A 24,813-nucleotide genomic window follows, 5' to 3' on the forward strand; every position below is an offset into this window, starting at 1 on the left:
CTGCTCGCTCATACTCAGTGGATCCGCTGGACGATGGCGACGCATCAAGCAGCATAAGCGAAGGTACTCTGGACGAGCTGGCGCGCATTTCTGCGCTCGAGTCGGGAGCAGCGTCGCCTCGACTCATGGCACCTAGCGCCGAGAATCGTATACGCTCTTGGGCTCGAACGAGCAGCACGCCCAGAAGACCGATTGGTGATGGGTCAGATCTACCAGTGGTAGCACCTGACATCGACGATGAGCAGGCAGGCGACGAGACCTTGCAGCCAGCTAACGACACGGAGGATCTTGAATTCGGCGCTGATCACAACTCAGCAGATGATCTGGCAACCCCGACCACTCGCGCGCCAGCTGGACGCCCAACGAGCCCAGCGCGTCCTCACGAGCCCGTGCGCAAATGAACGTGCGCAGGAAGCTGCCATGTTGCGAGACCCACAAATCGCCGCACAATATTACAGATTCACGCAGTCTACCTGAAGGTGTGGGCTCGCAGATTGCGGTCGGCCTTGAGGCTGGAGCCCAGGTGCATTGGACACAGCATCGAAGTGTACGCGCTCGACTGATTGCGAGACAATCTCACAAACGCGAAGACAAGAGAGCAGCAGCTTCTCGATCCCCCGAGATTACTGCTCCTGCAATGCTGCCGCGGTCTGTTGCAGCCGAAAGGTCAGCGTTCGATGGCTCAGCTCACAACGTCGTACGCTGCACTACTCACGGTCCGGTTCGGTAGCTTCACCAGCGAAACGCAATGCACCGCTCCAGAGAGGGCGAGATAGCTCCGTAAGGTCTTGCCGAGTTCCTCCTCCAACCGCAAATGGGGTCGTCGTAGCTCCGCCTGTGAAAGCCTCTGCTCGTCGGTCGCAGAGAGCGAAGATGAGGTGCACACATGTTTAAATCAGTACACTTGCTCATGAGCCCCACTTTGGCCGGCCTCGTACGTCGTTGCTGCCTCCGACTTACGCTTAGCCCATCGGCTGTAGAATGTATGATTGGGCTGCTGAGGAGAGGCGCCTTGTCTGGCCAACTTCGGGACGAGGTAGTCGTGAACAATTTGAGCTGCTTCTTGTCGACCATGGCGTTCGATGGTCTTGGCAGCGTCTGCTCCAATCATGACGAGGAGTGAAGTCGAATCGCCGGGCAGACCAGTGGGAGCGCACAAGGACGAGACTATGAGGGTGGTACGAGCTAGCGCTGCGCAAATGGAAGACAGTCGAGGTCGTCAGCAGCCCGTCTGATGCGGAGATGTAGCTGAGAAGATGCTCACCGTCCCTCAAAGGAGTGTCGGGTGTTACCTCCCCCTTCTCTGTAGCCAGAACAGTAAAGGTACTCATTTGTGCATCCCACCACGGCTCTGTGTAGGTCAAAAGGACCTGAGGCGAGCCATCCACGGCCGATGTGAATCATGAGCTCTAAGACAAGGGACTGATCGACGCGTCCCACACTCACTTTGTTGAGATTGCCCACCGTGGTGCGTTTCTTCGTCGTGTCGAGGGTATGGTCATGAGCTGCCAAATACCTCGCCAATCTGCCCAGAAGAGCCGACTCACGATAGCAGCTACGCGTTCCGCCGGCAAGCTAGGTTGAAAGATGCCAAGCGACTGTTGCAGCACGGCGTGTGGTATGGTGACGATAGCGGAGGCCGACTCGTACAGTGCTTCCTCGCCGCTCTCCGCATTCTCCGTCCTCACCCTCACACCCTGGCCGTTTTCCAATGGCGAAATCTGCTGCACCACTTCTCCCAGCTTGAATTTTGCACCTTTGGAGCTGGCATCGTCGATCAAGGATTTGACGAGACGCGTGAAGCCTCCTTCTGGAGCACCGTCCGTTCCTCCAAAAGCCTTGTCGGATCCGAATGACGCTGCTTGTTCCAACGTGATGCCGAGAGGCACGTGCAACAGCCGAGCGTGACTCGCTGCCAGCTCCTTCTCCGAGTCGTTCAGCCCGGCATACAAGGGTGAGTCAGCAGCCAGTACGATGGAAGCTAGCGACTTGTCGGCCGAGGTCGTTTGCCCTTGGTCAGAAAGCGCAGACTTTGCCGCTGCTTGGGCTTTACCGAGATTTTCCGTGATTTTGGCTGACAAGGTTTCCGCCAACGGACCTGAAAGGGGATAGAGACGCGCGAAAAGAATCAGAATGAGCTTGTCCTGCCTCGCAACCTTTCTCTCGCGTCCCCTTCATTCACCATTAGGCCCTATAATTTGGGAGGCGGTTGGCTTCGGGATGTGCACGGGCTATACGAGCGCCACGCGACGGATGAATTTGTTAGGGTATGGAGGGAATGCGGGGCTCGAAATGAGCAATTCTACGCACAATATTGTACCTTTCCGCCAGCGCCTTGACAGGGTTGCCCTCCTTGTATCCATGTATCCAAGAGCAACCTGTACCAGCGGAAGGCCGAGACCGACACGTGAGCCAGAAGCAAATTGCGTGATCAAGCCCGCACGTGTAGTAACAACGATAATCATGCAACGGGGGACTAGCGACTCACCAAAATCCACGGCCCACTGCTTACCACCTTGCGCAGACGGTTCCGTGTTTCTAGAATTGTCCTCCAACTTGGTGTCGGGTGTCCAAGTGTGCGTGAAGGCTCTGCCTCCTACTCTCTGTCTAGCCTCTAGCACGATGACCCTCTTACCGCCCTCGGCCAGTCGCAGTGCTGCTACGGTTCCTGCCCAGCCTGCCCCCACCACGAGAGCATCTGCTGCGACTGCTTGCGTCATACTCTGGTCATGCGTTGGATTGGAATGAAGATGAACGGTGGGAGAAGGTGCGTGATGGAGATGGAGCGGACCGACTACAACGGTCTCGGTGCTCGTGTTCAAAAGATACGAGTGGGGCGTCGAGCACACTCGGATTTCTAACAACTCCCACCACCGCACGAGAGCGAGGAGAGGAACGTTGGCAAGTCTGAGTGGATCGATCGGTGCTGCTGGCTGGCTCATGCGTCTGTGCATTGACGCTGCTGCATGTCTCTGGCATGCGTGCGCGACGCTGCTGCTGCTCTTTAGCTCTGAGCTGCTCCGACGCGTGGAGTCACGAGTGTGGAGTTCGCACAGGTGACCGCGGTCAGCGGTGTCCCGATAGTCACGAGCTAGTCACCGGTCTCATTCTCGCTCATCGGCACCTGTCGTCTGCCTTCTCTTGAAAGCTTACTCTGTCCCGCTTCATCGCTTTGGAAAGAGCCTCGGTGTCAGAGCATCGCTGATGTGGCTTGCGCGCGCGTGCTAGCGGCACCGCTGCACCCACGCAGCAGCGATCACAAATCACCGTGCAGACTGCTGTGCGCGGATATTTGTAGCCTCTCTGCTTGTCGGATGATTGTCAGGACCCTTTGGCCAATGCTTCATTCAGCATCGATCGATGGTGATCAACAGCTCATCGCTGGTGATTTCAGTCAAGAGTGCTGAATGCCAAGCAAATCGAGCATGAAAGATCACACAGAAAGTTCGTGGACAAGTCGTCACGTGAGTTCCAATCATGAATCTCGATTCCTTTCGGTATGCGGATATTGGCGCCGCGCAGGCAGTGCTACGACGATGCCTGACCTACAGTCTTTGAGTCTGAAGAGTTTCGTGATGACGGCTCGGACCTCAATTCTGGCCACAGCCAGATTGGCAACGAAGTGATTTCTCGGCACAGCCAAGATTTCATTTCGAAGGAGAATCTTGGGGGCTACACAGTCGTTTACATGATTGGTGCGGGAATGATGAGAGAGCAGGGAGCCAGCCGTGGCGTGGACTTACTGACTGGTTCGGATAGAGCGAGAGGCTGAGAATGTAAAGCGCCGCAGGCGACGGGATCATGGCAACTCGATGGATGAAGTCTGAACATTTGCTTGTGAGCAGCGGTTCAAAAGGCGCCGTTGCAAATGTTCTGCTGCGCAGTGTACATCCCCTTTTTCAAGCCGGGATAGCACGTTTTACGATAAAGGTCCGGGTCGAATTTGCCATCGGATCCCACTCCCGGCTCGCCGCCAAGGTAGGCTGGGCCTTCGTCGACCTTGGAGTTGAACCCATGCTTGCCGCCTGCGCGACCCAAAAAGAAGGGACAATAGGTGATCAGTAAATGACGAAGGCATTGAGGCCGGAGCGAAGCCTAAGGCTGCTTACCTGGTCCCACTAGAGACGCTCCTTCCTTGCCTTTTTGCGTGTGCTCAGCCTCCCATTCTGCGCTCTTGTTGGGCACATTGGTGGTCGAATACGCTGTACAGGATTAGGAGTTGCAGACGTCAGATCGACCGCGAGGCAAGCTTGCATGAGCCGCCTTCATACGCACAACCGTGACGCGTGATCTTCTCGACTTTCTCAGCTTGAGGTGAAAGTGCGTCGAGACGTCAGATTCGTACATTGAAGGCTGCGTCCCCACGCGAAGGCCAAATCTACTCACGAGATCTGGTTCCGAAGTTGTGATGGGTCTGCTTATACTCCTCCAGCTCCGCTTCCGTGAACTTGTGTCCAACCGATTCCTTTCCACCTAAATGACGGCGTACCGCTGGAAGACTGTGACCGAAATGACCATCGGCTGAGCTGTAGTGTTGCTTCTGGAATTGTGCCATCTGCGCTGGTGTGAACTCTTGGAACTCCATTGACTTTTTCACGCCACCTGCCTTTTCTTGCTCCTTGTCGTGATGCTCGAGGTGGCTTTTGGCGTGCGTGGGCTCCGAAGCGGGTGTTGAGGCGGCAACAGCTTTGATCTTCTCCGGTCCACCAAAGAGATCAAGATGGCGATCCATATGGTAGGGCTCGTCAAAGTGCCGCGGCCCCCTTTGGTGGAACTTCCAGCTTTCTCTCGGGTTATCGCCATCCGGAATAGGTTCTGCCTTTGGCTTGGTCGGTGTCTTCGGGTGCATATCGCTAGCCCTCTTCTTTTCACTCGAACCTTTCGGGCAGGGGATGATGTTGCCTGCGCCGCAGCCATACAGTTTGTGATAATCTGCCAAGACATCACCACCGCTCGACACAATCATAGGCTGACCAAAACGGTCGTGACCGGGACGACCGAGATCGTAATTGATCATCTCCCTCCTTTGAAGGGGCTCAGCCTTAGCCTGAGGACCTTGAATTTGTTCGACAGTCGATCGACGCATGATGCCGCCGACTTGGGGACCCACGCCCATCGTCGACATGCCAGGGTGTCCGACTAGATGTAAACAAAGGCAGACCAAGGGAGCTTGTGTCAGCGGCTTTGTCGTCGAGGGCGCACGAGCCGCGGCGATTCTCATTCAATGAGGTGCCACATTCCGCCGTTTACCACCACGCCCTACAAGTCCACATTCGTGAGCAAGGGCATGGGTGCACGTACACATTCGTAGCGTGCTAGTCGGCGACAAGGCGTTCAAGCCTCACCTTCCAATGCTGCCCTGCGTTTGAAGCCGTGGAAGGTGCCTTTCACTTCAGGCCCAAGCCCCGTGAGTTGACTGAGTGGGAGGGGGACCCTGTCGAGCTCGTTAATGTTGACCGTCTGGTAACCAGCACCAGATTTGTACTGGTTGTGCTTGTGATTATGCTTCGTGACCGGCTCGTCATCGACCAGAGCTGCAACACCACTGTGCATCTTCTTACTCCTCGACGGATTGTAGTCCATGGGGGTAATCGGGCCCAATTCCTTCATCGCATACCCAAACTCCTTGGATGGCAACTCTTCACGCCTTTTGGCGAGTGGCTTGAATGTCATCTTTTGACCACGGTCGTAGTGCCCACACGCGCTCTTGTGGGGACTTCGCCGCAAGATGTCGCTTTGAGCGACTCCCATCACGTATTTCGCATCCTCGCCAGTGAGAGCAGTCACCTTCCTTTGGCCATAGGTGCCATGCTGTCCTAAAGCGCCACAAATTTCATCTCCATGCTGCGTCCACTCCTTGTGCTCACCTGGTGCAGGTGTTGGAGCTGGAGCTCTGGCTGCGAGAAGTTGGACGCTCGGCTGCGAGGCGGACACTGTGCGCGCGGATGAGTTCGTAGGAGTCAGACAAGTGCTGGTTGAGCTCGACACTGCGCAAGCTTCGAGACGTACCTGAGGGTGTTCTCGCGACCAGCGCTGGCTGCTGCTTCTCAAGGGACTCCGACCGCTTCTCCGAACGGATTGGAGTACCATCCGGGTACGTCAGAGTAGCAGGGAAATGGTTGATGATGTGAAGACGCCTAGCTTCGAGCAAGGCTGCCTCCTCGATCTGTGACCTCTCTTCCGGGGGCGGGATAGGCTGTCTGGTATAATCCTTGAAGCTGAAAACTGGCACCTCATGCTCCATGCGGCGCTCCACGCTTCCGATGGCAGGTCCGACTGCGGGAATGGGTGCAGCAGCTGCAGAGACGATCAGGGCTGTTAGCACCCAAGATACAGTGATAGGCCTCATTGTTGACTGAGTGACGTAGGACTGCACGGACGACGCGTCAGCAGCGTAAAATAAAGAAGAGTGTCTGCCTCGTCAGCGGATTTACATAGTGCTGCGAGCGACAAGAGTGACCCTTCACTCACGACCAAGCAAACGTTTGGTGGGAGGTTTGTGGTTCGCTGAGCTCTCGCGCAGGCCAGCTGAGCGGAAGAACTTGAAAAAGGCCGGGTACAGGGGTGCTGCCGAGGGGGGGAAAGGGGGCTTAGCTCTGCTAAGTAGGGAAATGTCGAGTTGGGTACGAGTGGTCAGTCCAGACTGGTATAAGATTTGAGGGCTATGGACGCTTCAAGCGTACTTGTTCGGATTGATCGTCACAGACGATAGGGGGTTGCAAGGATCGAGACTAGGTAAGAGAGGCGAATTTTCCAACACCAACGGGGCCGTGCCTCTTATACGCGGACCGTTCGCTCATCTTTCCACCCCTCTGACGGCTTACTTGTGCGAGTCCGAGATTGAATGGCACGCGCGTGATGTGTATCGACCCTTGATACCGAGACGACGATTAATGGGCGCACTCAAGCCCCTGAATGCGCCCTCGGGACGAAGTATAGTCCAGCGAGAATTGTCTACGAGAAAGGCTGAGCTTGTACTATTGGATTTGCTGTGCTCGTATAGACTCCTCTTGAACATCTCGGCCTCTGGCTACGGCACGCTCTATCAAGGCGATTTGAGTCACTGAAGACCTGGATGGAAGGCCGGAGCGCCTCCGAGTACTTCGCAAGTCCAGTGCCACCTATAATACTCGATACGCCGCGAGTGACGCCGAACGCCAAGACGTTGAGCCGGTCAATTTCGACGCCGACAAGCGAAGGCGGGCCGTGGAACACTCGTGACTGATGATGGGGCGTCTTGGCTGGCCTGGAGGCAACATCGACAGCGTTGTGAGTCTCTGACGCTAACTGCCAAGGGTTGGACTCAAGGCCAGGATTGTGGTGTCCTGACCACTAGATCGCCGGCAGTCAACCCCGCGCTAGAGCCCTCAGTTCGGTCGACCCCCTCGCGGTCACGGCGGGAAGCGAGGTCGACGCCCTTCGTACATGCCTCATGGATGTGAAGCGGCGGTGCATCGGGGTGCGACGCCACATTGCGCCGGATGACGTAAATGCAAGCGATTGTGCTCCCAATGTCGCGTGTTCATCGAGTCACCTACCTTGCCTGGCGTAACGCGAGCGCCGGAACCGGGCAGCCTCGCTGAAGTGTTGCGATGCAGGAAGCACAGTCAAGGCGCTGCAATATCAAAAAACCCGGACCAGCGACGACATGATCGCATTTTGGCGTCGCAGTCCAAGCTACAGGACGACAGTCTTGTTGCCGTTGAGCAAGACGCGATGTTCGGCGAACCACCTGACAGCTCTAGCTAGGACGCGGGCTTCGATGTCTGCCCCGATGCGAACCAGGTCCGCCGGACTATCGGCATGAGTGACCCGTTCGACGTCTTGCTCGATGATCGGTCCTTCGTCCAAGTCTCGTGTCACGACATGAGAAGTTGCGCCAATCTAGAGCAAAAAATGGACGGAAGGCGTGAGCGAAGAGCACAGCCTTGAGGTAAAAGGCTAGAAGCTCGATCGCTGTGGCCACCGCCAAGTGGCGTGCATGCTTGATACGCACCAGTTTGACGCCGCGTGCATGGGCCTGGTGATAGGGCTTAGCGCCAACAAAAGCCGGTAGGAACTGAGCTCCCTCGGAAAGAGTGGAAAGGAGTGTCAGGACAGGACTTGAACGTGAATCAGCGAGGAGGAACCGAACTGACACTGTGGTGGATGTTAATGATTCGACCGGACATGATGTCGCACAGCTTAGGCGAAAGGATCTGCGAAGATGGAGAAGCGTACATTGCAGGCTCTGATCTCAGTGAATGCCTTTGCGCAGCTCGAAGACATGCAGCCACACTTACCTGCATATACCTTGCCAGGACGACCAGATCGATTTTGTACTCCTCCGCTAAACGCAGGATCTCTGCTTCTTGCATCTCCTTGGTCTTGCCCTCCTTCACGCTAATAGGCAAATGGTAAAATGGAATGTTGTGAGCCTTGGCAAGAGGAGCATAGTCGTTGTGGTTGGAAATGATCAATGGCACCGCGATAGGCAGCGTTCCTGACGAGACCCTGAAGAGGAGATCGTTGAGACAGTGTCCGATCTTGGACACCATGATGAGGGTCCTGGGCTTGTAGGTATCCTCACGAACTTCGAATTGCATTCCCAGCTCGCTTGCCATGTCCCTTTGGAACTCTTCCTTCAGCCTGTCCACTGTGAGACCTGCTCCCTTGTTGGCTCCCTTGAAAGCCTCTGCGTGCACTCGCATGAAGAAGGTCGAAGTGACTGGATCTCCATACTGCGCCGAGTCTCGGATGTTCAGGCCCCGGGAGGCGAGCCAGCCAGAGACATTGTGGACAATGCCTTGCCCATCAGGACACGAGAGCGTCAAGATGATCGAAGGCGGCGCGGAAGCAGCGGGAAGTGCGCCCGACGAGGCGCTGGCATCTGGCTGATCTGGCACAGCGGGGGGCGCAGAAGAGATGGGCGCACTCATGATGACGTCTTGCTCCTCTATATGCGTTTTGATAGGCTTCCCTTGCGTATCCTTGGTCTTGGTCAGATCTTCGAGATCGGCGATACTCCTGAGACCTCTTCTCTGAGTGCCGAGTCTTGCTGAGGAGCAGTCGTTGAGGATCTGCGAATGGCGAGCTGCAGAGCGGATGGAATGCGAAGGCCGTGAATGGGACGCTACACGGATGGCAAGGCTGCGCAGGCAGAGCGCCATTTGGTTCGTCGCACGTTTGGTCAACAGCAGTCCTGACGTATGCGAACCGATCGGATGGTGATGGGGCAGGGTAGGAGGTGACCAAGCCAGCAACGAGACCAAGATCAGATTCAGATCTTCCACCACCTCTCTCCGCTCGCGTGACTCTCCAGCCACATATATCAGCCATGCAGCATCAGTATACGCATGCAGCATGCAGCAGATGCAGCAGGCACTCACATCAGTGACTTGGTTTACAGGTGCCTACCGTGTCGCACACACAGAACGCCGCACTTCCGCGCTGCACACATGGGCACCGAAGTTGAGCCGCGGCTCATCACGAGTCACTCTATCGTACGAAAGCTTGGCGTAGACTCGGCAACGCCCGTGCACGGAGGCACTTTGGACGTTTGCCTTGACCTGGCCAGTGAAGAGGACGAGGTTAAAGAATGAGCTGTGGCGACATGTTCAAGCATGGTACCCGACAATGATAGCAGCTCTTCGGTCTCATAGTATCGTTTTAGAAGCACGTGCGCCTTTTCGAGGCGCGCCCATCGGATGGTCAACGAGTGATGCAGCCACTTGGGTGTAACTTTGTCGCGGCGACCAAAGACAGAAATCAGGAAGACTCTTAGCACCGGTACAGCGCTGCGCAATCTTGCTACTGCGGCCAGGTCCACAGGACTGCAGAGAGCCAGCCACACGCCATCCCAACATCTCTGTGGGCTGCGGCATACGTGCTTGGCGCGTCAAGATGATGCGGTCGATGACATTCGACCTATTGGATCTCGAACGAAGTATACTTCAGCCACCTCCACCTGATTTTGGCTGTGCGGCAGCAGGTAGATCCTACATGTGCAACCCGCGCAGCGATGCTTTCGGCACGCTGAGGTCAAATGTTGGTATAAAGACACACGCGGGCATAGCTTGGTCGACTCTTAATAGCCATGGTCGTTGTCTCGGTTTGAGCAAGCATCGCCACTTCTTTTTGCTCCCTGAGAACACCCTGGCGGTCGTTCGACGATATAATTCTCTTTGTCCCTCTGCTTACCCACGTAGGTGCGCTTCAGCGTCTTGAAGACCGACATGCGGCCCACTTGGCTTGCTTGCACAGCTACCATTGCTTTGGCAGCGCTTTCTTCTGGTAGACCCGTGGAAGCAGCCAGGAAGGACCTTACTCGAAGCAGGACTTCGCTCGCGATCAAGCACAACAGCCCTTTACCAAGCACATCTCCATTTGAAGCTGCGGTGATGGTGACGGACAATTATGCGCCGATGTCGCTCTCCCCTTCCCATGGACCTTTATTCCACGAGGATGCACTATCCTCATCAGCGCCCGTTCGAGACTTTGCTGCTTTCAGCCAAAGGAGAGCAAACCCGACGGGGAAAGAAGTCCACTTTCACAGCTTGCACCACTGAGGGATCAGCCTGGCGCTCCTCTCAAAGTGCGTAGTGCTTGTGCGGTGATGATGCTACACTTCGAACGGGTGCACACTGCAGCGTCCCTTGCTCACTCGCGTCAAGGGCACCGAAGCCGACTCAACAGGCTTCGCTATGGCGGGTCATTGGAGCCATGACGTGCTGATCGATAGGGACGAGCTTTGGTCATTACAAGTATTGCGTCAAGGGCGGCTGGACCGTCACAGAGACCAAGAATTTGTGCCGATGCTCCGCCAAGCATTTGAGGATGGTTGGGAACCCTACGCACCATTTCACGTCCTTCACTGTCTCGCTCGCGACTGCGCCAACTTCTGCGACTTTGCGACTTCAGCATCGTCGACGACCTCGCCCGAGCCGCGCAGCCCAAAGCCGTGCATAGCAGCGCACGACGACGACAGCTAACAATAGTACGTCGGCCGGTCATCTGGGCGCGACGCTGACTACGATTGCTCATACCGGTTACAAGCTTGCGAGCTAGTGCGGAAGATGGGCCTTCTTCATTCACTCTGCTTGCCTGCCGCAAGATCTGAAACCTCACAATATGCGTCTCCACAGTCGGTCACTCTGTGCTGACCACTTCAACGATGTAGATTTGCAAGCGGTCCTGGTGCGACGCTGTCCAATTGCGAGCAACTCAGCGGGAGACACTTCCCATGGGCCAACGCCACGTATGTGAATTTGCTGAACCAACAGAGAGAGAAGCTGCCGTTGCAAAGATTTAGTTGTGACTGATACTCACCATGAATTTGCGTGCTGCACTCCCGAGCCCGCGGGCGCCAAAAATGGAGAGCAACCGAGGCGAGGAGGAATGCTCGCGGTGCTCAATCTCGACTGTCCGTGCCCGAAAAAGAGAGACTTTTCTTTTAGGCATCGGCACTTTTGCTCGCATGGACTCGTGATTCAGGCCCGTGTCGCGTGTGGATCTCGACTCGGTCTGCACTCTACACCTATAATGCCAGGGTTGCGTAGTGGACGGCTTTCTCCACTGGGCTCCTTCCTCTCCAGACCAGTGCTGGAGCCAAACCTTGCTGGTCTCCACTCGCGCAGAGTTCCTCGCCGTGACCTCTCGTGTGATCGCTGTTTTGTGGCTTGACGACAACGGGGCGAGGAAATCAGACAACGTAGACGACTTTCGTTACACCCAAATCGTGACTGGATACGCCTAAATTTGGTCTTCCGCGAATAAGCGAGCCGGCCGGGCCTGCCTTCGGCCGCTCGTGTGGCTTTGACATCGCGCTGTGATGCGCGTTGTTTTTGCCGGTGTAGGCAAACATAGGGAGCCTTTCGTGCTTCTCAAACCCTCTGACATTCCGCGCTCAGCCACTGCTGTGCGACTCTTACGACGAGTCAAGAGTTGACATGAATGTTGAGCAACTCTGATAACACTCATCACGAGAACCCGAAGAATCATATGAACGGCCATGAGAATACCGTCACGAGTGAATGGCCGCAGGGACGGATTCGCTTGCGGGCATTTTATGATTTTTGATTTGACCGCCATGATTGGCGTGGCATGCCTGCCGTCTTTTCCACTCCAGCGCAGTCAAGTGTAGGTGAGACTCCATGCAAGGCCCAAGACGGGCCATGCAGAGCGTGCGCTCTTTGTTTCTCCCTGAACGCGTCGCGCACGTTGCGCTGTTATTGGTTACAGCGCGTGTGCTCGTCGTGCTCGCGCGGCAATTTGACCGCGCTGCCGAATCGCTGCATCATATATGAACCGTAGGGTCGGACCCCGCGCGCGCGCTGCTTCAATAATTGATTCTTTCGACCGCGCGCGGGTACTGTATATCCAGCGCACCCACCAGCATGGAGACGCGCTGTTCGCCCGCCGCAGGACCGTCCGGCGGGTTACTTGCAGCTTGATCAAAGCGGCCAAAAAGCTAGGCGAGGCCAGCAGCAGTCTGTGAAAGTTGCTAAAGTCCATCCACCCGCCACGATCAACTGACTGTGATGCCTGTCAAGAGGAGGTTTCAATCGAGCAGCGCATCGTGAAGACCCTGTACGATGCTTGCACCCATATATATGCAGTACGTGAACCATTATCCATTGGGCTGGGGGCCCCTGGGTCTGGTCTGCATGGAATAAGCGGTCAAGGTCTGGCACCGCCCTATGCACCTACGCGATGGAACAGCTCGCAATCATCAAAGACTCGCGCAGCGCAGTGAGAGCTATGCATACGCTGCAGGGAAGCTCCTGTATAGAGGCGGCACCTCGGCACACAGCAGCGCCGTTTTGCGTACCCCAGAGCGGCCACAGCAAGCGAGGGATCTTCGACCCCATCACCCACCCATGCATGCATGCATGGCATGCAGCAGCTCTGCCTGCTGATGATGCTGCTGACGTTGCGGTGTCAAGATCGGAAGCAAGGACCGGCATGATGGGTCAGAAGTACATTATTATTGGTCTGACCGCCTAGCGTGTGAGGCATGCATATATCTGCAGCATCATGAGCCGCTCTGCAGCGCGTACAGAGTCGTGGAGCTTGACCATCACGAATCACAAATCACTAATCACGAATCTTGTAAAGGCGGGCATCCCAAGAATGCACCACGCGACAGTCACCATGCAGCGCAGCAGTCACGATGCAATTAGTCGTACTCATGACTGAGCTCATTCATCATCCTAATCATGTATACGCCGGGATCGCGCTCATTTGCCGGCCGCTCTTTGTGCGATTAGTGACTTTTGTTTTTGAAGATGAGGTCGTCGCATGCATGGTGAGCCTTGGAGCCTGTCTCACCCGGGCCGTGAGCTGATCAGGGTGTGGCTGCCCGACTGCCCACGTCGGGCGGTCTCGCTGGCTCGCGACCAAGCTTGAGCAAAGCTAGCAGTAGCTGTCGACGTTCCCCCTTTCCACTTCCCCGCATCACCTTCGCTCTCCTGCGGCCACTGCTCAGCTTCACTTACTACGACAGTGTCTGCACTCACGCCTGTTGTAAAGCTCCACCGCGTTCGCATGCAGCTATAGCCGACGATACCGCCGCTTGCAGCTGCACCTTACTCTTAAACCCTCCTGTCCTATAGCTGCGAGTACTTTATTCAAACCCCGCTACCATTAGCCCGGAGTAGGGCTTGTCCCCCCTGCTGCGCCGTTCCTCCTGCGTAGTAGTGTCGTCGTGAGCTGACCCCCGGCCCCAACGCCGTCTCATCTCGCCCAACATCGTCGTGGTGCGTCTTCTGTGCCTATGCGTTTGCTCTTCCCTGGCACACCCCGCTCGTCGTCTCTCCCTTGTGGTCCTGAGGCAACCCCAAACCGCCGCTTCCCCACAATCGGCCCATAACCTCTCGGCTTCTGCCTCCTCCATCCACAGGGCTGCTACTGCAACAACTTGTCCATCCCCAAGCAGCCTAGCAGAACGCCAAGCCTGGACCTAGTCTGCAGGCACGACGTCGCTGCTCCGATCAACAAGTCACGCTCACGATTTCGAGCAATCAGGCGACTTGAGCAGCGCTCTTGCCTCCGGAGAAACATTGAGATTGGACTAGTGCCGTCTCGAGCCTATCTACGCCTCAAAGCTTGCAAACCTCTTCGTCCTGTACCACCCGTCAAGGAAGGGAGCAGTAAAAAAGAGAGGTCAGCAGCCCTGCCTCAGGTAAGAACGGGCGCGAACCCAGTTTGCGTTTGCATCAGCCGCGCACTGCTTTATAAAGGCACACCACTGATCTCCATCACCGCCTGCCCCGGTCCCCCTCGTCCGCCATCTCCTCCCCCGTCATCTCCTCCCCCGTCATCTCCTCCCCCGTCATCTCCTACTGCCTTAGTTGTCCCCTACTCGGTCAAGACGGCAAGCGCTTCCCACACCTACGCCCAGCATGAAAGACATCACTAGCGGCCTCTTCAAGCTCCCCACCCGGGAGGAGCGCGTCGCCAACAGGGCTGGTGCGCCCCTGAACCCGTTCAAGCTGATGGCCATGTTGACGCCCATGCAAGGAGCCATGTTCTTCAGCGGTTGGCTCGGTGAGTCTCTGACATGGACGGTCTCTCGAAGAAGTCTTGCACTGACGCTGCGTCGCACCGCTTTGCCCGCGATCCAGCATGGACGTGAGTAGGCAGAAGCCGCAGCAGTGCCCACCCTCGCCCCGCCAAAGCTCATCGGATTTGTTCCACCCGTCAGTATGGATGCCATCGACTTTTTCTCCGTCTCGCTATCCGTCAACCGCCTCGTCGAATTCTTCGAGAGAGACGCGCATACCATCACCACTTCGATCACTCTCACCTTACTCTTCCGTTCCTTGGGTGCCGTCGTTGCTGGTCTCATCTCTGATCGTTACGGCAGAAAGTGGCCTCTGGTCGTCAACCTCCTGCTCATCGGCGTGCTCTCGCTCGGTACCGGATTTACTCAGACCTTTCCGCAATTCCTGGCTGTGCGATGCTTGTTCGGCATTGCTATGGGTGGTATTTGGGGCATGGCGGTGAGTACTGGTCTTCGCCGCAGGCGATTTGGTGCCACCTTCCAACGTCTTCGTATGCCTGCTTTTCGTCGTCGCAGACTGCTACTGCTCTTGAGAACATGCCCGTGGCGCCTCGTGGACTGTTCTCTGGTATTCTGCAGCAGGGCTACGCTGTCGGCTACCTCCTCGCCGCTTCCGTCAACCTGACTTGGGTTCACCGCACGGACAATTGGCGCATCCTCTTCTGGCTCGGGGCTGGCTTGTCAGCATTCGCAGCAATCGTCAGAGCTCTGTTGCCCGAATCCGAGCTCTTTGAACGTCAAAAGGCTGAACGTAAGGCAAATCCCAACACGACCACCGGAGAGAGTCCTGCCAAAATTTTCTGGCGCGAGACTGGTCAGATGCTCAAGACCCACTGGCCACGTGTCGTATATGGCATTCTGCTCATGACTGGGTTCAATTTTTTAAGTCATGTGGGTATGCCGTGGATAGTTGCGAGCGCTGATCGTGCGCTGACGATCGATCCGCACATCCGACTCTACCGCAGTCAAGTCAAGTGAGTCATTCCTCCAGAATATCCTGAAGGCTGCTAAGCGTCGTGGACTTCCAAGTATGCTCTAGCCGCGAATGCGGATCCCGTTGCTGACGTTTCCACTCCACCTCCTTGTGTCTCAGGACTTGTATCCCACCATCATCCAGACAACCAAGCTTGCACGTTTGCCGACGCCCGAGGCCAGTGCGCTCGCAAGCAAAGCCACCATCATTGGCAATTGCGGCGCCGTTGCGGGAGGTCTGGTTGCAGGCTACATCAGTCAATTCCTCGGCCGTCGTCTGACCATCATCGGCTTCGTTTTGATGACTGGAGCGCTCATTCCCGCCTGGATCCTACCGACCAGCTTCTCGGGTCTGGCTGCCGGCGCATTCTGGATCCAATTCGGTGTGCAAGGCGCGTGGGGAGTCGTGCCCATCTTTCTCAGCGAGATCTCGCCTCCGGCTTTCCGCGCTACCTTTGCTGGAACAGCATACCAGATTGGTAACATGGTGTCGTCAGCGTCGGCACAGATCGAAGCAACTGGAGGTGAACACAACCAAATCGCAAATCCTCGGTACAATCCGGCGCTCCCAGTCTCCTCAAAGAATGAGCTTACCATTCCGGATTACGCAAAGGTCTCTGCCATCCTGCTGGGAGTTGTCTGCGCCTACTTGGTTGCTGTGGTCGTGCTGGGTTTGCCCGAGCAGCACGGCGCGCACTTCGAAGAGGCGCCAGTCGCCACTGTTGCACATGCAGGTGAGGTCAAGCCTGACGACCTGGAGAAGGGAGACCGCATCGACCAACACAGCTCCACGGAGCACGTGGGAGACCGTGCCATTGACTCTAACGACAACAGCGAGAAGGGCTCGCAGAAGGGACACTAGTCGTGTCTTGCGCGCACGAACCGCGGCGAGCCTTTTTGTCCTCTTCTCTTGCACGCCCTCGCGTCATATCCAACACACGTTCCACGAATGCCTCATGATGACAACTTTCCCCCGCACTCCTCTCGCAAGCCTGGGGTGGGCACGTCAAAAAGCTCTTTTCACGATTTGTATCTCGTTACTCGACCTTGGTGGGAGTCACGAATGTTTCTGACTCTTGCGAGCGATCAATACCTCTCACTGATTGGCGCGTGATGGTGCAAAGATTGATGCGGCGTGCTATGCAACGAGCGAGCGATTTTGACGGATTAGCTTCTTAATTGGTGGTGCTGCGAGTGGCTGCTGCTGAGACTGGCGCGCGAGACTCACGACTTGATGCGGCGGCTGGCTCACTTGACTGTTGTCAGCAGCTTGCTTGCTTGCTTGCTTGCTTGCTTGCTTGCTTGCTTGCTTAATTGCTTAACCTGCGAGGGCCAATAAGACAGGCGCCGTCAGAAGTGCGCGTCCTCCACACGCGCGTCCCGCCGCGCCCCGCGCCCCGCCGCTGCTTTTGTTTCAGCGGCACGTGCAGCGATCGAGCGATGTTATTCTGCTGATTGGGAATTTTGGTGCTTCAATCAGAAGGAGATCCGCGCTCATCCAACTTTAGCCTGTCGCGCGACAATTTTGGGTCGCGTTGATGCGATCCCGACACAGTAGTCAAGAGTAGAGTGTTTCGAGCCACAGTGTGAGTCAGTCGCAGCCACGAGAGCTGCGCAAGGGAAATCACTTACTCGCATCGCTGCGACTCTGCCGGTATACCAGCAACACGCTTGATCCTCACTTTTGACGTGTACGCTGTCCCCTCCATCCCGCACGTTCAGACACGCTCAGCATCGATGCATCACTGAAGGAAGGGCAAGCGCAGACTGCGTGGTTCCATCAGCGACCTGCAAATCATCGGCTGCGATCGAGATCCCCTTGCGGCACTCCATCGCCATGACTCGCTCAACGGAGACTCGGCATTCTTCAGCCGGAAATGCCGCGGCCAATGATTCGGCCCCGAATGGCGCTGCTGCTGGGGACCCTCAGCTTGCGCACATTGGCAACGATCGGGCGAGTTGCGCAGGCGACGAGAATGGACGAGGGATGAGTACGTGCGAGCATGAGCATGCAGAGGCTGCCGGAGACGAGAGTGACGAGGACGGCATTGGCACCGACGAGCAGCAACAGCAGCAGCGATCGAACGGCTCGAGCGATGACAAGAAGAAGAAGAAGAAGAAGAAGCGAAAGACTACAGCGCAAAAGAGTGCGGCCAAGAAGCTCGCAGCTGTGCCAGTGTCTCACGTCGATCAAGCTTTGCCTCTGCCCGATGGAGTGCGAGCAGAGTACTTTGACAGCATCAAGGGCAAAGGTCTGGTGGCTACGCGAGACTTTAAAGAGTCGGAAGTCATCTTTGTCGAGAATGCCTTCATCGCTGCTCCACCTGCCATCGCTGTGGATCAAGTGTTTGACGGATCGCTGTGCTCGGACTGCTTCCAGCCGCTTCAGGGAGGCATGTTGGTCACGCGGTGCGGCAAGAGCGCTTGCAAGACCAGATTCTGTAACAGAGTGTGAGTATAGCTTGCTCAGAGCGCATGTGTGCGGCCAGTTGACTCGTCAGCCATCCTGCATCCTCACTTACTGCGCTCAGCTGCGAGCAGCGTGGGCAGAGTAACCATCATCGAGTGCTGTGCGTCGGTCAAAATCCCAGCATCACAGTGAGGCAAAGCCACTGCTGTCATGTGCAAAAGGTACCTTGCTGAAGCGATCTCTCGAACCCTCTGCTGATTTCAGCCGTTTCTGGAGTATCTGGCACAACACAAATGGTTGTCGCTTCACAACGTGGCGCGTCAGCTCGCGCGCGTGCTCATGACTCACAGCTCATCACCGCCATCTTCGCTGCTCCACAATGGGGGTCCCGCCTCTGCCAAGCCTCCAGCGAGAGGCATCCCTCTCCCTGCAGCTACGTTGGAGGAGACGTTGGATCACCTGAAAGCTTTCGCCACCGTTTCCGAGCTTCAAAGACGGGCTAGGAATCCAGCTTGGAGCGTGGAGCAGAAGGGCTTTGAGAGCGCGATGAGGGAAGGCTTGAGATTGCTCAAGCTAGGGCTGGACCCTTGGGACGATGCTGAAGCAGGTGCTCCGAAGGCGGATGGGACCAAAGGACCGATCAGGAGTTTTCCAAAGGAACAAGCGAGAGATTTGTTTAGCTGGGAGTCCTTCGTCAAGTGAGTGCACATCACGGGCTTCCTTGTGCGCCATACTGCAGGTGATTGAGCGGACTGCTTTCACTTCGATCCGTCTCTGCATAGGCACCTAGGCCGGTGAGTAGCGTTGCCAATTCCTATAGATAGGCGATCTAGTTCGCATCCTCACACTTTTGAATTTCCTCCTTGCGCCTGCGTGAAAGTGCAAATCTGAACATGGAATCTCAAGGTGGCCTCTACCTCGTTCAATCCATGTTGAACCACAGCTGTGACCCAAACGTGCGGACCAGCCATCCCCCGTCCAACAAGGGAGTGAAGCAAGCCACAAAGATTGGTGCATTGGCTTTGAGAGATATCAAAGCGGGCGAAGAGCTGTTCATCTCGTACGTGCCGCCTCAATACTCCTTAAACAGACGCAGATTGGTGGTGAGTGGATAGATGACCCCGCATTGATGACCGTCTTGGCTTGCTGACAACCTTTATTCGCGTCGCACGCCATCGGAAATGTAGCTCTGGCGTGATTGGATGTTTGGACCGTGTACATGCGCACGCTGTACCAGCGAGCTGCTTGCGCTTCCTTCCGAAGAGCGAGAGGCGCATGAGCATGGAGAAGCTTGGAAGCAGGGCGACAGCAATGATCAAGCTGCCATGCGTAAAGAGGCTGAAGAGAGGAAAGCGCACTCGGAAATGCTAGAGAGATTAGAGGAGGAGAGGAACGCAAAGTTGAAAAAGGAAGGCAGGACCGCTAAAGACCTCGCTGGCTTGGAAGACGAGTTGCGCGGCTCGCTGGGGCTGTAGCAGGCCTCGACTATCACATGTACGCGACGAGCGCAAACTCGACACACGCGTGATCATTTTGGGTGCATGCCGATGTCATCTTCGACTCGATATTGTGATCGACCTCCGATGCGAATTCGGCCGCTATGCTACATTTGGCAGATCAGGCATCGGTAATGGCACAAGAGAAGGGACGCCCGACAACGCCTTGAGCGTACGAGTCCCTGATGGACAGGGCAGCTCCCCACATTCCCGTTATGCAAACGAGGGAAGTGATGAGCCAAACGATGAGAGCAAAGGTCCACGCGCTGGCTGGGCGACTAGGAATTGTGCACGCCCAGCGCAGCAAGGTGGAGTGTTGAGTGCGTGCTTCTTCTTCCGTGCTGGCGATCAGGACCTCGTCTCGGTATGCCGTGAGATCCATATCGCCGGAAACCTGTGCTTTGCCGCCCACGCGCAGCTTGTCGTCGTAAGCGCAGAACAGCATGAAAGCGGCGCCAAATGCCAAGAATGCTGTCCAGAACGCGCTCGACTCCACACCGAGGAAGCTGGAGAAGAACGGAATGCATTCGGCGAGTATCCAAGCCAGTATCCAATTGATGACATTGACAAAGATCTGCGAGGTGATCGTAGCATGGCGACGTGTGAGCCGTTCGAACGTCACAGCGCGCCCATTGAGCCCTTCTGGACTAACCCAAACGGACCACCCACGAGCCTTGGTACGAAATAAGCTGGGCTGTGTGCGACCGAGCTTGACGTAGATGTGCTTCGCAGCCACTTGTCCGCTTGCACAGCCGGCACTGCGCACGTCAAATTGGATCGAGTTTCGTTAGCGATGCGCAACCCGAAGCCGAAAGACAAAGCGAGTCCACTTACAGCAGAATGGTCGGCAGTCCGATTCCATACCCGATCTTGCTCATCACTGGGCTCAAGCTCGCCAAGCTGGGCGACTCGACATATTGTCCCAAGCCTCGTTCCACAACACCACCGACGAGGAGATAGACGACGACTTGAAAGATGGCAAGGAAAGCTAGAGCGCGAGGAAAGTCTCGTTTGGGGTTGTGCATCTCCGCCATGACCGGTAGATACGTAGGACTCGCACCAAAGCTTACAAAGAGGTTGCTGACGCCGAGCATGCCCTGCAAAAAGGTGGGCGGAGGATCGAGCAGAGAGCCGAAAGCTCTGATGCCAGGTTCAGGCGATCCTACGGGTTGATTGACGGGTCCAGAGATGTTGGCCGCTATCATCGTGATGATGATGACGATTGTGATGCAGCACACAGAGACGACTGCGAGGTAGCTGAAGAGTTTGTAGCTGCGTGGCAAGGTGAAGAGGAAGGAGATCACGGTAAAGGTGAAGTAGAGCGCGATGGCACACGTCTCTGGCGCGTGCCATCCCTGTGCAAGACGAATGCATGCTGTTTAGCAAGCGCGTGCACAACACCTCGATGCGCCACTCACCAGCCGAGAGAATGCCTTGGCACCTAGCAAAACGTGGTTGCCAGCCAAGCAGATGGAGAATAGGTACTGCAAAGTTCCGAAGATGACCCTACCTGGTCTGCCAAAGAGCAAATGGCCTGCGTCTTCGAGAGAGTGGATGCCCGGATATCTTTGCTGGAGGTGCCAATAGCTGATACCAGTGAACCAGGTCAGGTAGGCGAAGATGAGGATGAGGAAAATGTAAGGCACAATGCCAACCGTGGCTGCCACCTGTGATGGGTGAGGCAGCAAGACGAGTCAGGCGGCGATGTGCAGGGAGTGCTGTACCCGCGCGCGTTGCACGAATGTGACGCCATCACTCACGTTGGGCAAGCTGAGTACACCGAGGGCGATGGAGTAGGCGGTGATGTTCCAAGCGCAGCCTTTCCAGCCCATATCCCTCTTCAAGCCGCTTGTCTCCCTCTTGTTCAACGCGCTCTGCTTCGCTTTTTCTGCTCCGCCTTCTCCTCCAGCAGCCGTCGCGTCCGTCTCGATCTCGTCGCTGAGCATGTCCGCTTCTCGGTACCTTGCTTTGCGCGCTTCCAGCTCTGGGCCGGTAAAGTACCTCGTGATGCCTGATAATGGTGCGCGTGCCGCAGATGACTTTTCCGATCCTACCATCTCGCCAGACTCTACCTGGAAGCCATCGCTCTTTGCATCTTTGGAGTCGGCAGCGTTCACGAGTGGCTGTCCGGGGCTGTGATCTTTCGCGGACATCTTCGTCACCGGATGGTACAGAAATGGTCTTCAAGTCAATGTTACTCCTGCGCTGGGGCCGCCAGAAATGCCTTGAGCAAGCAGTACAGGCAGATGCTGACGCAAGGGTGAGGAGTAGCAAGGCAGCCAGCCTCTGACCGCTAGGCTTTCTTAAAGGCGATCGTCCGGTTGCGTTGCCGGGTCAAACCCGAAGAGGCTGCTGGAATGGGGTCAAGGTCAGGAGGACAGATGTGCCGATCACGAATCAAAAACGCAATCACTCCCGGTGGGGTTGCGCGTAGCAAAGCGCTGCATATTCCCCTCAAGCTTGCCTGTGCTGCATACATACCGCTATCTGCGATAGTGTGTATCTCAAGATTTCTCACAGTGCGCGCTAGCAGAGCAGGCCTATACGCGCAGGCGTTTAAAGATCATGAGGATGCGATCGTGACTCGCAGCGCGGCGTGACTCGCGGGCCTCGAGGCGGCATAAAGCGAAGAAATCTTGAACGCAACTTGAGCTTGCCGACATCCCGGCCGCCGCTTGATTCGGCAAAGTCGCCGCATGGGCGATGGTTGGTCTTCTCGCGCGTCTCCATGCAATGCACAGCAACGATGAGCGCGGAGCGACAGCAGTCGTGAGTCTCATGACACGAGTGCATGCATGTATTCCGTCATGATTCGTGATTCCCTTGTTGGAGAGTCACATCCGCCTGGATGCTTGCTGCTGGGTGGGCGACGCAGCACAGTCGTGAGTGGGCTGAGCATGCAATACCGCTCACGCAGTTTCCATGATGCCTGCCTGGCCCCCAACGCGTTGATCGCAGCATGATTCGCGCGCTTTGCGTGCAGCAGCAGCGACGAGCCTTCCGCTCAAATGCGGGGCCGCGGGCACCTGATATATAAACATACAGCATATGCATGGATATACGGTACAGGCGGCCTGCCTGTCGCGGCGCGCGTGACGCGTCGTCTGGGCGCCCACGCGCTTTTGGACGAGCCGGAGGTTTCTCCGCGGCTCCGCGCATGGATTTCAGCAGCGCATATATACTGTTGTATATGTGCTCTCTCTTATCGTGGCTGAATGAGTCACGATGGTGATTGTGTTTGAGCCGGACAGATTGCTGTCTGGGTGCGAGTGTCAGAGGTCAGAATGCGTGAATGGAAGGCCTCGCGTACGCGCGCCTCCTCAACTCTCGACCTGGCCGTGTAATCACTGCATGCAAAGGTACAAAAGCACGCAGGTGGTGAATGCATGGGTCTCGATGACCAGAATGCTTCGGAGGAAAACTCAGGTGTGTCTGAAATGATACCTGTTCGGGCGCTCACATTCATCACTCGACCCGCGGACGACAACCAGGGCTGACGCGGGTTCCGGAAAGCGCCTCGCTCGTGAAGTACACCTGACAGCAAGACCTTTGAGACCTCGACCTATCTGCCAGTCTCAGTCGACGAGTGCAGGATTGCGAGCCGCGGTACAAATTCATGGTATATAAGTGAAAGGCGAGTCGAGCGCCCGCAGTCTGACTGGTAGCTGGAGTGGGCAAGCATTTGTTCTGCAGCAAAGTACGAGGTGCCCTCTTCCTTCAAGCTTCACTGATGCCGATGCGGTCCCCAACGCGCACCATCGTCTCGAGCTGCGCACAACGAAGCGCAGCAAGGTCAGCACACAGGCAGCGAGTGGGAATCGATGCTGCAAAACTCACAGCATTTTGCGAGTTGTGAATCAAATCTTGGTCGAATTTGACTTTGGCTTCGGGAGGGAAAACGGCTACGATGGTGCTTCCGCCATACGCGAACCAACCAGCCTCTTCTCCTCGAGTCACGGCAGAGCCCTGAGTGGCGGCGCTCCAGCCGATCGAGCCGACGAGAAGGGCACCGATCGCTACAAAGGCTACAGTGTAGCTCTGTGCACCGCTAGGCTTCCAATCGAGTAGCAACACATCCCTCCTGTTGGCCGTGAACACATCAAAGTTCTGATTGACCGCTTGAGGGTTGACGGTGTAGTACTCGCCTTTTTCGTGCCTGATAGGGCCGACTGTAGCTGGACCAACTGGATGATGATACCTGTGGTAGTCTGCCGGTGCCAAGCGGAAAATCGCCAAGGCGCTGCCTGGAGGGAAGCAGCGGTCTGCCAGATTCGCATCGCCCACGAGGTGGGCCAGAGAGAATTTTTTCCCCTTGATCCACACCTTTGTGGCACTCTCAACATTGTCAAACACTGTGATGCGACAGTCAGCTGCGCTCGAAACGATGCGGCTGTTGTCAGCATCCGCGATGGGCCTCGCATCCGATTTGAGCTTGCGATAGAAGAAGTCGTTCATTGTGCGGTATTTGGTCGGGTCGGGCTCGGCTAGCTCGGAAAGGTTGATGCTGTAGGTCTCGATGAAGTTCTTGACGTGCTGGAGCACAGCTTCGGGATCCGAGGCGTCATCGTAAATACGTCCTTGCCTGGCAGACATGCTCTCCAAGACGTCCTCGACAGAATTGTAGCGGAGCAGGCTCGTGGCCTTTGATCCGAAGAAGAGGAGGTGCATGCCCAGGCGCACAGCTATTGGCATCGACTCAAAGATCTTTTCGTTCGTGCCTCTGATGGCGATCCAATTGCCCAGATGATGCTCAGCAAAGAGATCGTCTAGCCTGCTCTGAGCCAAGCCTTCGACAGATGCCAGCTTGCTCCACCAGCTCTTGTGCTCATTTTTCGAAGTCGGTGCTGGTGTGTAAGGGCCATTATGAGCGCTGCTGCCGAGCTTATCAGAGCTGGAGTGCTGTGCAGTGTTGGAGACGAGTCCTTCGAGAGCAGATACCAGCGACTCCTGCTCTCCTTCGATTGGAGCGTGCACTCCAGCTTGCGTCTCGTGACCCATCTCTGCGAGCTAAAGAAGGGGTGTGCTTTCGAAAGGTGTGCGGTTTGACGATAGCTCAGCGCGATAGGCGTGGATTTGGCACAGCAAGAGGTATGGAAATGGTGGTGCACTTGCGGGCTTGATGCATCAGGCAGTACAGTAATGGACACGGCGCCGTGGAACATGATGGTTCGGCGAGTGCGTGTGGAGGCGCGCAGATGCATGCAGGGGCGCTGCCGCGCGTTGCCGTGTGTCGCCGCGGCTAGATGCATGGAACTCCGATGCTCGATATCGCGACATCACTCGCGGTGATGGCGGATATGCAGTCGCAGCCATCCGTGATTCTTGAGTCAGATTGTGATACACGATTGTTATGATTCAGTCCAGCTCTGTAGCGTGCTGGCTGTCCAGAGCAT

The 24,813-nt window shown here is 56.2% G+C and overlaps 9 protein-coding genes across 9 annotated transcripts; 3 read left to right on the plus strand and 6 right to left on the minus strand.

Moving 5' to 3' along the window:
- Positions 1-715: 715 nt before the first annotated feature.
- Positions 716-2,944, minus strand: IE81DRAFT_322797 (FAD/NAD(P)-binding domain-containing protein; the record flags this gene model as incomplete). Its single annotated transcript, XM_025513747.1, has 7 exons — positions 716-1,191; positions 1,265-1,370; positions 1,447-1,476; positions 1,548-2,098; positions 2,183-2,231; positions 2,311-2,378; positions 2,489-2,944. Coding segments are annotated over 7 exons (1,556 nt in total), but the record flags the coding sequence as incomplete, so codon positions are not given.
- An 806-nt stretch (positions 2,945-3,750) lies between these two features.
- On the minus strand, positions 3,751-5,361 carry IE81DRAFT_103546 (hypothetical protein). The gene is made up of 4 exons (XM_025510023.1): positions 4,387-5,361; positions 4,276-4,308; positions 4,140-4,202; positions 3,751-4,025 (listed from the first exon to the last, which is right to left on the minus strand). The coding sequence occupies exons 1-4, from the start codon at positions 5,219-5,221 to the stop codon at positions 3,850-3,852; spliced, it is 1,107 nt and encodes a 368-aa protein (XP_025370240.1). The 5' UTR covers positions 5,222-5,361; the 3' UTR covers positions 3,751-3,849.
- Positions 5,239-6,671, minus strand: IE81DRAFT_103609 (hypothetical protein). The gene is made up of 3 exons (XM_025510024.1): positions 6,472-6,671; positions 6,010-6,370; positions 5,239-5,933 (listed from the first exon to the last, which is right to left on the minus strand). Exons 2-3 carry the CDS (start codon positions 6,347-6,349, stop codon positions 5,335-5,337), a joined length of 939 nt encoding a protein of 312 aa, XP_025370241.1. The 5' UTR covers positions 6,350-6,370; positions 6,472-6,671; the 3' UTR covers positions 5,239-5,334.
- Positions 6,672-7,347: 676 nt separating this feature from the next.
- IE81DRAFT_103516 (Formyltetrahydrofolate deformylase) lies at positions 7,348-9,270 on the minus strand. The gene is made up of 4 exons (XM_025510022.1): positions 8,283-9,270; positions 8,139-8,198; positions 7,997-8,059; positions 7,348-7,884 (listed from the first exon to the last, which is right to left on the minus strand). Exons 1-4 carry the CDS (start codon positions 9,147-9,149, stop codon positions 7,678-7,680), a joined length of 1,197 nt encoding a protein of 398 aa, XP_025370242.1. The 5' UTR covers positions 9,150-9,270; the 3' UTR covers positions 7,348-7,677.
- A 1,031-nt stretch (positions 9,271-10,301) lies between these two features.
- On the plus strand, positions 10,302-11,209 carry IE81DRAFT_103654 (hypothetical protein). Its single transcript, XM_025510025.1, has 3 exons — positions 10,302-10,573; positions 10,663-10,975; positions 11,047-11,209. Exons 1-2 carry the CDS (start codon positions 10,396-10,398, stop codon positions 10,968-10,970), a joined length of 486 nt encoding a protein of 161 aa, XP_025370243.1. The 5' UTR covers positions 10,302-10,395; the 3' UTR covers positions 10,971-10,975; positions 11,047-11,209.
- Positions 11,210-14,381: 3,172 nt separating this feature from the next.
- IE81DRAFT_346876 (MFS general substrate transporter) lies at positions 14,382-16,376 on the plus strand (the record flags this gene model as incomplete). Its single annotated transcript, XM_025516086.1, has 6 exons — positions 14,382-14,526; positions 14,604-14,610; positions 14,684-14,981; positions 15,059-15,433; positions 15,508-15,516; positions 15,636-16,376. The coding sequence occupies 6 exons, from the start codon at positions 14,382-14,384 to the stop codon at positions 16,374-16,376; spliced, it is 1,575 nt and encodes a 524-aa protein (XP_025370244.1).
- Positions 16,377-17,255: 879 nt separating this feature from the next.
- IE81DRAFT_103764 (SET domain-containing protein) lies at positions 17,256-19,470 on the plus strand. The gene is made up of 6 exons (XM_025510026.1): positions 17,256-17,965; positions 18,046-18,112; positions 18,189-18,622; positions 18,707-18,718; positions 18,805-19,027; positions 19,112-19,470. The coding sequence occupies exons 1-6, from the start codon at positions 17,352-17,354 to the stop codon at positions 19,397-19,399; spliced, it is 1,638 nt and encodes a 545-aa protein (XP_025370245.1). The 5' UTR covers positions 17,256-17,351; the 3' UTR covers positions 19,400-19,470.
- Positions 19,112-21,843, minus strand: IE81DRAFT_322803 (hypothetical protein). Its single transcript, XM_025513748.1, has 5 exons — positions 21,181-21,843; positions 20,839-21,087; positions 20,255-20,775; positions 20,073-20,178; positions 19,112-19,994 (listed from the first exon to the last, which is right to left on the minus strand). The coding sequence occupies exons 1-5, from the start codon at positions 21,571-21,573 to the stop codon at positions 19,542-19,544; spliced, it is 1,722 nt and encodes a 573-aa protein (XP_025370246.1). The 5' UTR covers positions 21,574-21,843; the 3' UTR covers positions 19,112-19,541.
- A 1,145-nt stretch (positions 21,844-22,988) lies between these two features.
- IE81DRAFT_322804 (hypothetical protein) lies at positions 22,989-24,529 on the minus strand. Its single transcript, XM_025513749.1, has 2 exons — positions 23,258-24,529; positions 22,989-23,188 (listed from the first exon to the last, which is right to left on the minus strand). Exons 1-2 carry the CDS (start codon positions 24,416-24,418, stop codon positions 23,138-23,140), a joined length of 1,212 nt encoding a protein of 403 aa, XP_025370247.1. The 5' UTR covers positions 24,419-24,529; the 3' UTR covers positions 22,989-23,137.
- Between the last annotated feature and the right edge of the window lie 284 nt (positions 24,530-24,813).

Source organism: Ceraceosorus guamensis (assembly GCF_003144195.1).
Source record: "Ceraceosorus guamensis strain MCA 4658 unplaced genomic scaffold IE81scaffold_23, whole genome shotgun sequence".
NCBI lineage: Eukaryota > Fungi > Basidiomycota > Exobasidiomycetes > Ceraceosorales > Ceraceosoraceae > Ceraceosorus > Ceraceosorus guamensis.